Source organism: Squalius cephalus (assembly GCF_949319135.1).
Source record: "Squalius cephalus genome assembly, chromosome: 7".
NCBI classification, from domain to species: Eukaryota; Metazoa; Chordata; class Actinopteri; order Cypriniformes; family Leuciscidae; genus Squalius; species Squalius cephalus.
In genome coordinates this window covers 34,136,738-34,151,450 of record NC_137128.1, presented here as the reverse complement: position 1 = coordinate 34,151,450, position 14,713 = coordinate 34,136,738, and the positions used below count along the sequence as shown (strand labels likewise).

General features: G+C 37.0%; 1 protein-coding gene across 2 annotated transcripts; it reads left to right on the top strand.

Annotated features, from left to right (window-relative positions):
• The first annotated feature begins 397 nt into the window (after positions 1–397).
• Positions 398–13,842, top strand: diras1b (DIRAS family, GTP-binding RAS-like 1b). 2 transcript variants are annotated; one of them, XM_079875696.1, is made up of 3 exons: positions 398–581; positions 682–802; positions 10,633–13,842. In XM_079875696.1, exon 3 carries the CDS (start codon positions 10,668–10,670, stop codon positions 11,262–11,264), a length of 597 nt encoding a protein of 198 aa, XP_079731822.1. In that variant the 5' UTR covers positions 398–581; positions 682–802; positions 10,633–10,667; the 3' UTR covers positions 11,265–13,842. The 2 variants fall into 2 exon arrangements, with proteins under 2 accessions (XP_079731822.1, XP_079731821.1); XM_079875695.1 differs by lacking the exon at positions 682–802.
• Positions 13,843–14,713: the final 871 nt, after the last annotated feature.

Sequence of the window (14,713 nt, the reverse complement as noted above, 5' to 3'; positions counted from 1 at the left end):
GTGTGTGTATGTGTATATGTATGTGTATATGTATATGTGTATATATGTGTGTGTGTATATATATATATATATACATTTATTTACATTTATTTACCTTGTCTTTGTTATATTAGTGGATTTTGTAAAATTTATTTTTATAATTTTTTTCATTGTTTTTTTATAATATGAAACATATATGACATTTTAAGTTTCAGTGCTTGATATTTAAAATAATTTCATATAGGCCTATTATTGTACTGAATGGATTCATTATAATTGAGAGACTGCATATTGTTAGGAGCTACAATTTGTCCACCTCCTGTAGGCAATATGATAAAAATCTCCCACCTTCTATCTGAAGCCATGGTGATTCTGAGGAGGAGTGTGTGTGTGTGTGTGTGTGTGTGTATGAGTGAGTGCGATACAGAGAGAGGGAGAGCGAGAGAGCGAGAGAGAGAGAGAGAGGACTGCCGTTGAGATTGGACTCTATCGCGTCTTCATTATTAGTCTAAAATGCTTTAGTACCTTATTAGCGTAGTCTGCCATTCATCTGTGCTGTCAGTCAAAGATCAGTCACGCGGGATAGGCTACGTTAAGTTCAGGTAGGTGAGTCGAATCGCGCGCCGACGTATGAAATCAATTAATTTATTTAGCGCCTTTGGTATATTGTGTCTTTTTTCCCCTCTTTTCTTTATTGCACAGCATAAGCAACCCGGACAAGCAGTAGCCTATACAGAGATTTCAGTTAGACTTTGACTGCTGAATACTTGCAGCATTTTCTGTTTTGGATGGACATCATGTGTTAGCGGCAATGACAATAACTGTAACTATGGCTTTTTTTTCTTTGACCATAAATAGTAGCCTAATTAAAACGAAAATTGTTAAGAATGAAATATGCTTCTAAACAAAACGTGTTTTGCCAACATATAGCTATCCGTCAATGAAGACATGTGAATGACCGCACCACGAGTGCTATGGAGAGTCTCTTCTTTATGAATGAAACGGGCTGCGTATGATATGGTGATGCTGAACTCTTAGTTTACTCCTGTGTCCAACAACCGGCTCCGTGATTATATAAATAACATATACATGCGTACTATACCGTGGAGATTTCCATTTACACGCGCTTGAGCTTGTGCATATGTAGCAGCATATACATTTTCAATATTTGATAAATGTATAGGTGTGTGTGCGACAAACAGTTAACCAGCACATGCCCAGGATCAGTCATCCATTTAGTGGGAAACATAGGATAGCCTATGTATATTCATTGTATATTCATGTCACTCTGCATCATTAAAATGCCTTTTATTAATGAAATTACATGGAGAATTTAGTGACAAAACGGGCTACAGATTTGGTTGTGCAACGTGAACATTGAGAAAGAGGACCCGCGCTTTGCTGACGTCGTATTGGGTGCATAATGCATTAGTATAATAATATATCATCGTATACAGCCAATGCATGACTCTTATGGCAGTCTTGTTGCGGAACATGATGCAGGCTGCGCTCATAATGGAATCTAATGCAGCAATTTATATGGGGACTAATTCGCAGAAGTGCATCAGTTTTTAGTAGGCTATTGCACCAGAGGCAATAATAGGATGCTTTAACGTGCTTAACGAGAAAAGTCGAAACACTTTTCTATAGTATGCTTTTATAAGTAACAGAAGTAGTAGCCTAATAGTAGTGTTTAAATCCTTTTGAGACCTCTTCACCTCATCTGGCCAATGGTTTAATGGGATTTAAAGGTAATGTTTTGCTAATTAAAAAGTTTTGCACATACTTAGCCTAAATGAGCTGTACATAGAGAAATGTAATTAAAATGATGTACAACATGAGATGACTCAGCCACATCTGATTTCTAGAAAAAACTGTTATGTTCCACACAGAAGGGGTCGCCCCTTGTGGATGCTGACATGTTGACATCACATGACCAGTCATGTCATGCAATTGACAAAATTACTAAAATAAACTAAATAAATAAAAGGCCTGCATTTATGATCATAGTCAGTAGAATGAGACAAAAATATGAAGAAAAAAAAAATAAAATAAAACAAAAGGTGCAAAGCATCATAAACGTCATGCATCCATGTATAAAGATGACACTCTGCTACTGCTATACTTTTGGGACGAATAAGAGGCAAATAATTGCTTAGAATGGCTGCGTTTAAGTCCAAATTTGTATGCCCTTCCCTCGCTAACTTCCCTCCGTCTCGTTCACTTGGATGTACGTCATTGCTTTCGTTGCATGAGTGCCCACTACTGGTGGAACCTTTGCAATGTGTTTAAATGGAACACCCTAAGTCAGCCCTTGATCACTTGGAATCCTAGCCTAGAAATCTAGACGCACCCTAGCGGCAGCAAAATGTATTTTGCAGCCAGGGTAGTCTAGCAACTCTCCATTGACTTTCCAGCTGCAAAAACCTAAATTGGGCCAGGCCAATCACATCGTGTATAGAGTAGACGGGGCGGGCTTAACATAATGACGACAGAGTTGCAACGGTTGCTGCTACTTGAAAACAAAGAAGAGTTGCTGCTTCTGGCGAACAGTCTTTCGAATCGGCTTTGGCCGCGACTCTGGAGGACTTGGAGTTAAGTTTTTCTTTGAGAAAAGAGCAAAGAACGGCACTTAAGTCATTCTTAAAAAAAGGAAGATGTGTTCGTAGTTTCGCCGGCCAGATATGGCAAAAGTTGAATCTATCAACTAGCTTTGCTGCTGGGAAAATGCTCTGGTTGGTTGAAGCGCTGTCCTATTGCGTGCAGAGGGAATTTGAAAGACAGCCGTTTATCCCGCCCCTCGGATTGAGCCGTGTCTATGGTGAGTTGCCAGGCTATTGGAATCTGCTATGGAGCTGCAGTTTGTTTCCTTATGAATTTGTTTTATGCACCATTCTAGGCCTGTAGGTACGTTTGGGCTGTTAAAAAAAATTAATATAAACAAATATTAAATATGAATATATTTAAATTAAATATTAAATATTAAAAAATACACAAGCGAAAATAACTATACAATAAACTATAACTGTTAAAAAACAGTCACCTTAATGGTAGCTACAACAAGTAGCCTATTAAATGTGGTTAAATGTCAAAATAACGCCAATATCAGACACTAGATTTATGTGGAGTGGGGGTAAATTAAGCGCAATCTGTTGTGACGTCACAATCATGGTGCATTGTGGTCTATGGATCTGTCTGAAGTGTATGTTTAGTAGACTCGCTCCCTCTGTCAAAATCGAGGGGTCGAGGGTCTGTCCAAATAAACGTCCACTTGATGAAGTTGAACGCACTTCAAAATGGCGGTGGAGATTCTCCAGAGGGGAAGTGCTCAGGAAAGTTTGGAAGTGCCCTATTCCCTCATTCATGATTTCATACATTACTCCACTAATAGTCCACTGAATGAGTGAATGAAAATGAGCGAGTGAATTCGGACACTGAGTTCAACGGAAGTGGTGCGAGTCTGCGAGAAGCAGGAATTCATTTGGCACAATGCTCATAGTGCTTGGGTATTATTCAACAGCTAGCTGTTGATTATATTTGGCTGTGCACTCTTTACTGAGGTGCATTTTGGGATTGAATGAGTGCACTCAATAATGTCCTGTCCACTACTGTCCTCTCAATATCAACTATTAGAGTATGGGGGGATTTCGGACACAGCCTTACTGAGTGCACCTTAAAGTATTTCTGAATTGAGGGGGTCAAGTGTTATCCTGGTGGGTTTACCAGGCCTGTTCTTCTCTCTCAGAAATCTATAGTGACAGATATCCATATTTTGATCTCCGGCCTCTGAATCGAATCGAATCGTAATAGTATCATGGCATGTTTGTTTTGAGGTATCAGCAAATATTGTATCATGATACATCATATCGTGATGAAACGCCTGATTTACACCCCTATTAGAAATCTATCTAAATCTGTGTTCACTTTTTTTTCCTTTAAATATATTACAAGTTTACCTGAAAGAACAATGTAGCTCAAAGGGAAGAGAACAAGCCATGTGACTGTATCACACACATAAAGGCTGCAATTATCCCTCAAAATAATGAAATGCTCATGATGAATTTAATAAGCATGCTCATTTGAGATTAACTGATTAAGTATCTAAACCCATACAGCTTACCACCCACTTAACCCCACCAGTTTAGCTGAGAAAAAGAGATGCAATGCCATTAACAGTTAATTTGAGGTATAGCAGCTAATGGAGAAAAAGGTACTAAGCTCCTGGACCAGCCTTAGGCCAAATGCATGTTCAAGTTCTCAGGCAGCTATAAATCAATCGAGTTTATTTGTGGAGAACAATCCATACATTTGATTTAGCTCCACACCCTAAGGTCTTAGTTGAGCATAAGGTTTTAAGATGCAAGTTGTTCGGCAGTGCGTAGGCCATGAGATGAAACACAAAGCTTCTCAAAAACACATCTTATTATCTCAGTATAAACTGCAGTTTACAGTGATCTTGCATGATCTCATAGTTAATATATCAGACCTTCATGCACTCTGTCCCTCAGCTGCGGCCTCACAGGAGCTTTGCTTTGTGGCGTGGATGCATGCTGGCAGTTTTAAATCCTTTGAATTGGGTCACTGGAAGCACATCCAGCAGGACAGACAAGGTAAAGCGCAATGATTAGCCTCTAAGCCCAGTCCACAGAGGAGCAATCTGTTTGACGGACTGATCGACAAGAGCAAGAGAGTTGTTTCTTGCAATGCTGGCAGGGACACAGTAAAACTGCAGAACACTCATGGTAAGGTAAACTGTAACAGAGTGAGCCAGTCAGATGAAGCAGTTACGTATAGTCATTTGTTCTGAGTTCATGAGGTTAGTGTTACAATATGATGTCAGGCATATTGTTAACTCTGTATTATTACTTTAAAAAATGTTTTGCTCTCTTTGCCGTCTTGTGCAGCACTGTTTTTTTATTGCATTAATGTCCTTTAGTGTTATTGTAAAGATGTATTTAAAGGTAGTTCACCCCAAAATTTAATTTCTGTCATCATTTAATTTAATCATCCTCATTTCATTCTAAACTATGACTTTTTTCTTCTGTGGAATACATTTTTTTGTCCAATATTTTAAACTCCATTGGTTTTTTTTTTTTTTTTTTTTTTTAAGTTAATTTTGCTGTCAGGATATGCATCAATGATTTAGACATAATTGCATTTGCATTGAATATTATTATGCTAGTTTGTTTAATAGAATCTGATAGGCTCTACTGATTTCTGCAAGGCGAGAGTTAGATTTAGTCTGGCCAGTATTTATTTACAACACTGTTTTATATCAAGACAGCATTTTCTCATGCCCCTGCACAGCTGAATGAATAAGACTGGGCTAATCCAGCAACATTTGGCGCAGAGAAATGGCAGATGGTGTATGGGGTATTTTTAGGCTGTAACCCTGCTTCCCCAAAGAGTCCGAATTTTTAGCTACTATTCTATAAACACCGTGTAATACACAAACACACACATGTGGCATAAAGACCCATCAATTTCAAAGGGATAGATCACACAAAAGTGAAAATCTATGTTGTTTCAAACATGTATGACTTTCTTCTGTGGAACTCAAAGGTAGATATTCTGGAAGAAAGAAAAGGTCTTACAGGTTTGGATGAATGATAAGTATTACAACAAGAGGATGAATGAATGATAACAGAATGTTCACTTTTGGGTGATTTATCGCATTAATTATTTTTCTTCAGTTTTCTAAAATGAATTTCTTCATTATTGCAATGCATCTGAATTTTATATCTGAACAACAACCAAAAGAAACTCATTGATCTGTTTTTCCTCCTTGATTGACTTGGTCATTGTTTAGAAATTGTAGTTTTGATCACAGTTACAAAAAGCATGCTTGGCTTTTATTTTCACCACAAGAAAAAGATAATGACAATACTAAATCATGTATTTCATGGAACCTTGGCTATTTTTCTGTTTCCTAATCAGAAAAATCTTTCTGTTTTTGTCTGTGCGTGCAATAACAAATGCTTTTACCCAAGTTTGATTTCCCAGAGCACTGAGAGATCAATTGGTCTCAGACTCAGACCGTTGTTCTCTTCTCAGCCCAGTGAACATGTGAACAGTAATGTGTGCATGCATATGCCTCTCCATCTCCTGCTAGTATCTTTAGTATGCAGTAAAGTGAGGCATATCTGATTCCCACAGAATGAGAGTCAATTCTGAATCGAAAATCCTTTTTTCTTCGATAGAAAATAGGTATTCATGCAGATATGCAATAGAAACTGCCAGAGGGAAAGCCTGGTTTGACTGATAAAGAGAAAGCAGCTCTTTACAGTATATTATGCGGCAAAGCTTCTCACTCAGATTAGAGCAGAATTTGGCTAATGGACTCGGCTTGATGGTCGTGGAATCCAGTTTTCTATCTATCTATCTATCTATCTATCTATCTATCTATCTATCTATCTATCTATCTATCTATCTATCTATCTATCTATCTATCTATCTATCTATCTATCTATCTATCTATCTATCTATCTATCTATCTATCTCTCTCTCTCTCTCTCTCTCTATATATATATATATATATATATATCTGTCTGTCTGTCTATCTATCAATATATCTGTCTATCTGTCTGTCTACAGTTGTATGAATTTCAATTATATTAGTACATTTTTCGAAACATTCTTAACATTCTTTAAATTGTTTACTGGGAAATATTCAGTGGTTGATTGGTAAGATTGTAATTTAAAAAGTAATGTAAGATTGCTAGCTAGTTTTTTTTTTCAAAATTGTAGAAATTTAATTAAAAATTCCCACTTGCTTCAAATTGAATTAAAATTCAGGCATTCTCAGTCCGCATAACTCCGGTTCACAACCTATTTTACTTTCATAATGTGACATATTTAGAAGTGGAAGAACATGATTTTAAATAATAAATAAATAAATAAATACTATATTTTTAAGAAAGATGCTGGTGTTAGTAATGAGGCCATGTTTACCAGCTTGCCCAGGCCAAATGTGAGTTTATTAAACTAGCGCCTATAACACTTATATATCTAGTAATGCCTATGGGATAACAGCAGAAAGGGAAAGTCATTCAAAAGAACAGCAAGTTAATACATTTTGCTTCAAGACTGTGAAGAACTTTTCTTTGGAATAACATGCACCAATGATTCACAATAAAATCAGAAAGTAATTTCTAGAGTAATTTGAGTAACAGAGTAATTTGTCTGTATATATTGTTTCCAACTCCGTTTTCTATGCACGTCACTGTGTGGAACCGCCAGCATACTGAGCCCGCACTTCCATTTACTGTGATTGTTTAAGAGTATGTGGCATGATGCCCGTGTGCTATTCAGCAAACATTACCTTTCGAATCCTAATGTCTGAGTGATATATTCCACAATTCACTTCAGTAAAAGCAAGGTCATTCCCAAATCCGGTGGCATCAGCACATTGCTGCGAGAGTGCTTGGGATACCTTGAATGAGGCACATGCATTATAATCTCTCCTTGTGCCAAACTTAATTTATATTAGAGTTTGGCTGAATAGCGAGGCGCTGTAACGGCATTAATAAGCTCGGCGGCTCTCCGGTCCTTCCGCGAAGGACTTAGAATAGATAACACAGCACTCCGAGTGAGACTGACATCACTCACAGCGCAGAAACAAGCGTGACACCTTAAGAGGGGCGAGAGGGGGGCACCAGCCTGTCAGAGTTCTGAAATCCGCAGACACTAGCATTGATCAAAGGCTCAGTGTCCTCTGCTCATTGATTTGACAGCACACAGGGTGTTAGAGAGGGGGAGAGGCACCAGGGCTTCTCTCAGATGAGAGCTTGACTGCTGTTGGGATTGCTGCACCCTGCCAAGCATGTTTGCTGCATTTAAGCCCTGACTGTAAGTAGCCTGGTGTCATAATGCTGGATGAAAATATGAAGAATTTTTGGAGGGCAGCCAGCTTTGAGAAGCATTTCCACATCCCTACATGTGCACTAACCTGTCTTGTTAAAAAACGTTGAGATAGACTAATTAAGCAGTTTTCTTGGCAGTTTCCATTTCATGATGTTACTGATGTGGTAAGATTCACTTTCAAAATGCAATAAAACTACCAAAACACTTTATACAGGTCTAAAATCAAGCCATTCTTCCACAACACTAGCAACGGTTGTAACACGCTTTGTCACTCATAAATCACAATCCTAAAAAACAAAACCCACTAACCCACTTTTTCTGTTGTAAAATTACTTTACAAAACAAGAATGGCACTCTCAACTGTTTAGAATTCATCATACAGTAATACAAAAAATGGAAATATTGTGTGGAAATGTGGGACCATAGAAAGTGTCTGATAAAGAATTATGAGGAAATATTACATCCATAGATAATGTATTACAATTGGTTCATGGTAATTGGTATTAATGGATCTTGTTATCCTGAAACATTCACGATCTAAACGTGGAAAATTGTTTCTCAGTTTCTATTAAACTATGCATTAATAGTAATGCAACAGCATCATCTTGATCAGTTCACAGTTAGATCTTCATAATGAATATAAAGTCATCTCAGATGTAGTGCGTGATCCTGAAAAGTATTGCATTTTGAAATGGTAATATTTTGATGTTATGTCGTGTCATTTTAACAGGTGATCTTAGTTCAATGAACAAATTAACTTTGTATTCAAGCAATTGAAAAAAGTGTTTTATTTTGTAAAATATTGCATTTTGATCACCAGTTGTAAGTTTTTTCAGTCTAGAGCTTTGAAAAATCACATCAAGGTTCTGATATTAGTGCCACAGCGATTGTTAAAAACTGTAAATGGACAAGAATCCCTCCACCAAGATTCAAGGTTCAAGATTTCTGACCCTATAATGTCCTTCACATATCATGACGGTTTCATATATGTCTGATGCACATTCCAGATTAATCTGTACTTTTTGATGGAAGTCCAGCAGAAATCTTGCTAAAAGTGTGGTAGTTTCACTGAAGTTGTCTCAAATTGAGGTATTGATTACTGAGGATAAAATCGGTGTAAACCTAAAGCCTGGAAATTGAGTTCTTGCTTGCTTCTGCATAATCTTTACACGATTCGATGTGTGTTCTATGTTTGTGGTTCTTCGACACTGATGGATATGGTCTGTGTCTTGGGTAAATTATTCATGAGAACATTAAAATGCACATATAAAAGCTAATTAAAAAAAAATCTAAAACCCGTTTTGCACTCAGACAGATAGATAGTGCCACCATCTGAAGGATGTGTGCTTAGGAGCAGAAAACTGTTTAGAATTATTGTTTTGGCTCTAAGGCAATAAATAATGCACTGTTATAAACTGCAGTGAAAGCATGAGAGTGTCTAAGGGCAGAGCACAGATACATTATGATGAGTTGCATTGTGATTTCATAGCATGATGGATGACAAAGCTCATGTCTCTTTCTTTAGAAAAGCCATTTGAGTCCTGTCTAGATGCAAAACATCCCTAAATGTTGTGTCAAACCTGTAACTTTGATGAAGTAAAGATAAATACCCAGTAAATAAATTATGATCATGTTAAATGTTTAAAGCATGATAGATTTAAATAGGACCTACGGTCACGGTGTGTCCTAAATATGCCTGATGTGTTTCCAGTCACTAGCAATTCTTCTCACTGTAAAAAATTATTGTTGGTTTAACTTAAAAAAGTAAGTTACCTGGTTGCCTTAAAATTTTGAGTTTATTGAAATAAAAAAATTGAGTTAATACAACAAAGAGATTGGTTTTATAAATAGAAACTCAAAATATTATGTTATCTGAACCACATTAATTATCTAAGTTGATTTGACAAAAGATTAAAAGTTGTGATAACAAATAATTTTTTACAGTGTGTATACTGAACACGCTGTGACGTGGTACATTCACAGCCTATCAGAATAAATGTGATGTACAGTATGATGTATGATTTTTAGGAGTGAGGTTTCATAGTGGGGATGGTTACTCATCCTCAGAAATATAAACAACTGACAAAATGTTGGGTGATTTATGATCTATTCAATTCCACATACATTTTATTATTTTTTTAAGGAATGACTTAGTTGTTTAATTGTACCTATAGATTTAAAAACCTTGTTGTATTTTTGTGTGGTTGATAAAAAGAACGTACATCACCATCTTACTCTGACGAAAGTGACTTGAACCTGAAGTATGCATACGATGGACACTTTACTATCTAGGCCACGGGAGAGGATTTATGAATGGCAGTGAAGCGACGCAACTGATGTTGTACGTCCAGATTACATTCATATTACACACACATTCATACTATATATAATGTACTTTTTTAGCCGTTGTGAAGTAATTCTCAAAATAAGTCTCAAGAGATTATGTGATTTCAGATACAGCCTCTGTTTGAAAATATCACTTCAGATTCAGATTCTCGACAGAAGAAGTAGGTCATCCGGGTACTTTTTACTCTTTTACTGTTACTGTTTTTCGTCTACTATATAGTAGGGAAGTATGCGATTTCGGATGCAGCCATTTTACGTGATTTAAAAATCACGAAATTTACAGGGTTTTCAAAATCAACATATTGACTTAAGATATTAATTAAATAGCTGTTTTTATTTTTTAGGATGAGGATCATATTTGGTGGTCCTTGGCATCAAAAAGTTTCAGAACCCAGAGGCTATTCAATACGCAATCATCTAAATGTTTCTTTTTTTCTCTATTAGGTCTAAAAAGCGAGCGGCTCAATTGAAAGCTCAAGATGCCCGAACAAAGCAACGACTACCGTGTGGTGGTGTTTGGCGCAGGGGGTGTGGGGAAGAGCTCACTTGTGCTCCGTTTTGTCAAAGGCACTTTCCGGGACACCTACATCCCGACGGTGGAGGACACGTATCGGCAGGTGATCAGCTGTGACAAAAGTGTCTGCACCCTGCAGATCACAGACACAACGGGCAGCCACCAGTTCCCTGCCATGCAGCGTCTGTCCATCTCCAAGGGTCACGCCTTCATCCTGGTCTACTCCATCACTAGTAAGCAGTCCCTGGAAGAATTAAAGCCCATATACCAGCAGATTCTCGCTATCAAAGGCAACGTAGAGGCCATCCCAATCATGCTCGTGGGGAACAAGAGTGACGAGACTCAACGGGAAGTCAAGACCGAGGATGGAGAGGCCCAGTCCAAGACCTGGAAGTGTGCTTTCATGGAGACCTCGGCTAAGACTAACCACAATGTCACTGAGCTGTTCCAGGAGCTTCTCAACTTGGAGAAGAAGAGGAACATGAGTTTGAACATCGATGGCAAGCGTTCTGGGAAGCAAAGCAGGGCTGACAAGCTGAAAGGGAAATGCAGCATCATGTAGACCACTTGTTAGAGGCAGAACCGGGAACATAGTGAGATAAAGCAGAGTGATAGAGTGATAAAATGACAAAGGAAAGGAACTGAGAGAGAGGAGAGAAAAATGAATGGAGATGGTGTTATTTGACATTTCATGCTTATTTCCGATAACAAGGATTTCACTCTGACTTCATAGATTTCATCCTTCACCATCAGTCTTTGGCCTTAACAAGCCCTATCTCATTCACATTGCCTTGTCTGTTTCTATTATTTTACAGAGCATCACCACCATCTCTCACATCTGAGAAATATTCAGACAGCAATCGATTGCTACACAGCCCTTTTTTTTCACATATTTTTATTGAATGGTTGCAGCTGCGTTGCTAAAGCAGATACAGACTTTTATATTTACATGTTATCCAAACATAAGACTTTGCAGAACTTGTCAGATTGAGGAAATAAGGTCAGTATTTAACAATAATAGTCTAACTACCCTTTAATCCTTTGGTTCAGGTTGTGTAGAATCCACTTTTATTCATTATCCTCATAACATTTTGATGATTTTACATGTCCTCATATCTTAAATAATATCAATCAATATTTAAGACAATCATTTTGTTAAGCATGAGCAAAATACCAGAGAAATATTTGATGCTTTATAAAATTATTACCTTCATCAAGGTAGTTCTAAAATCTGAAAGCATATAGACACTTCACTTTTCATGCAGATGCACTCTATGTAAAGCAGCAAGCACTCATCATCATCTTCATCATCATTACCATCATCTCTGGCATTCAGCTGCTCAAAATGTAGACACGTATGGCTTCCCCACTGGTTTAGAGAGAGCCAGATTCTCCATCTTATTTTTCCTCAAGATGAACTGCTCATATTTTCAAGTATAATTGAAACAATAACAAATGTAGCTCTCTTAAAATCAATCAGGAAATGAATGCATTTGGAGGAGGTGTGTTTTGGCAGCAAAACTAAATTGTGGCTTTCCTAACACAAGCAAGTCTTCTCACCCAATTTATCAGAGACTATGTGAACATTGAAGTGTAGATATATGAGAGTTAAAAAAGTTTTACGATAAAGAAGCATTTGTTGTTCAAACATTTTAACAGTTTTTTTTTTCCAGAATGAACCATTTTATTCACATCACAGAGTTTTTGGCTCGAAACAAATTCAGTTTTTGTGTCCTTCATGGTCCTTAGGAATACCGCCAACCTGTTTCAATTTCAGTAAGAGAATGCAATCACCCTGCAAATCAGCCTTTGACAAAAGAAACCTTTGAGTTCAAAAAGGGCCTTGATTGTATAGCATTTTATTTTTATTTAACCAGCTGATTGCCTTGTACAAATGATGCCCTAAAGAGCCCCTTTAATATGTTTTCAGGTTCTACATTAAAGGCAGACAACGTTATTTTATCCATGTTATGCTCTGTAAAAAGCTAGTTTTTGAACAGGGTTCAACAGAAGTGTGCAGAGGTTTATTTAGTTTGAACTGTCCTGTAAATAAAGAATTTTGAATGACACCTGCTATTATAATAACAACAACCATGTATGAAAAAAAAGTAACTTATTAAAAATAAGTATATATCAAACATTATAACTAAATTCAAATTTCTATCTACTGATATACTGTGACACGCATTGCAATAGAACTGAAAACATAATTGGTTTACTGTCAGCTAATAATACGACAGCTTGTTGCCTCTGACTGATGTATTTGATTAATATTTTAATATTAGTTCCCTGGATGCCCCACCAACACATTCATCCCTTAAAAATGGTGCTATAATTTACCACCTCCCTACTGGTGACAGTAGTTCCGCTCTGCATGGTTTATAGAGTCATAAATCCCTCTTTATCACTTTGCAGAGTTTTGCCGATTTTTCTAAATTATAGGGACAACGCCTCATCCATCTTGTGTTTGAAGTTTAGACTGTATTCAGATCCATTGTAACCGAATCTGTGTGTCCAATCTCTATAAAGCCCACTCAGCTGGTGCATGAGTCACTGCTGATACCATTAGAGCTGCAAGCTGCATGAGAGGAAAACTGCAGAGCTTCTTGTATTTACATGCACGGGAAGTCTGCGCTCTCTGAAGAGTGTCAGCTACCTGTGATCCTCTTGGTTGGCTTGACAACATGGACTTGCCTCCGCAATGCCAATGCCTACCAGTTCCGTGTATAAAATCAGTCTGTGAAGTGTGAACCACATTTTATCATGCACTTTTTATTGTAAATACTTGTAAATTGTATGTAAAGAATGTAACACTACATGTAAAGACATGAGCCATGGACACAATTCCTTTTAAAGCTCTTCAATCACTGTTCATGTGTTTGGCTGGAATCCCAGGGGACTTTCTATACATCTATCTGGATTCTCATTCATGCATAGTTGCTATCCTAGATCTGGTTTACACAGTGAGCACTTTAAATGCCTAAGGGTAATGGAATGGACAGTGAAACGTATGTAAATGTTGACTTCCATTTCATAATTCAGACTACGCATGGTCCCACTTGATGTTAGCCAGCATGAGGGCAAGCTACAAAACTGTGAAGTGACTTTTCAACTTAAATCCTCTGCATTTTATTATTTTATTTTTTGTACAATATTTTACAAAAGTTCTTTTTGATTATAACTATTAGCAACTACTATGATATGTCCTAGCAATAGTCTTCCTAAGACATGGTATGCTGTGCTAACGCATCCCAAATGAAGGAAAATACTGTGTACATATACTAATATATGTGTAGATATATACCTGCAAATATTCTCTAATAAATCTGCAAATTGATTTTCATAATAAAAACAATTAAAGCAAAGCTATTGTTTCCCTCCTTCAAAACATCTGATTGTAACCCCCTGTGCTAAACCTGGTTTCCATGGCAACATCACAGCTGACCCAGGTGTGGATGCTCAGATACACAAATGATGGAATTTAAAAAGCAATAAAGGCACATTCAGTAAAGCCTCAACTGTGCTGCATGCAGTCAAGGATTTTATGGGACAAAGAAGACTGAATAGTCAGTGTAAAGCTGAAATCTGAAAGTGTCCTATATTTCTAGTAAGTGCTGCAGAAGGGCGTGAAAAGCATAGGCCTACTATAAGGCAAAAGTTGGCTAATTTAAGGAAACTGATTCTTATAATCATTTAATATAGGTTCCAAAAGTCCAATGCTTTCAATAAATAAATAAATATATATATATATATATATTCAGTTGCAAAAGCCTCTAAGTGCCATTTGAAATTTTCTTCTAGAACGATCATTTTTTATCAAGCTCGTATATTTAAGTTCAGTAATTTCACTTAAATGGCAATGAAGATTACCTATTATTTGTCATTTAAGTGAAATTATTGAACTTAAATATACAAGCTTGATAAAAATTATCATTAGAAGAAAATTTCAGATGGCACTTAGAGGCTTTTGCATCTGAACTATTCATATATATGAATATATATATATATATA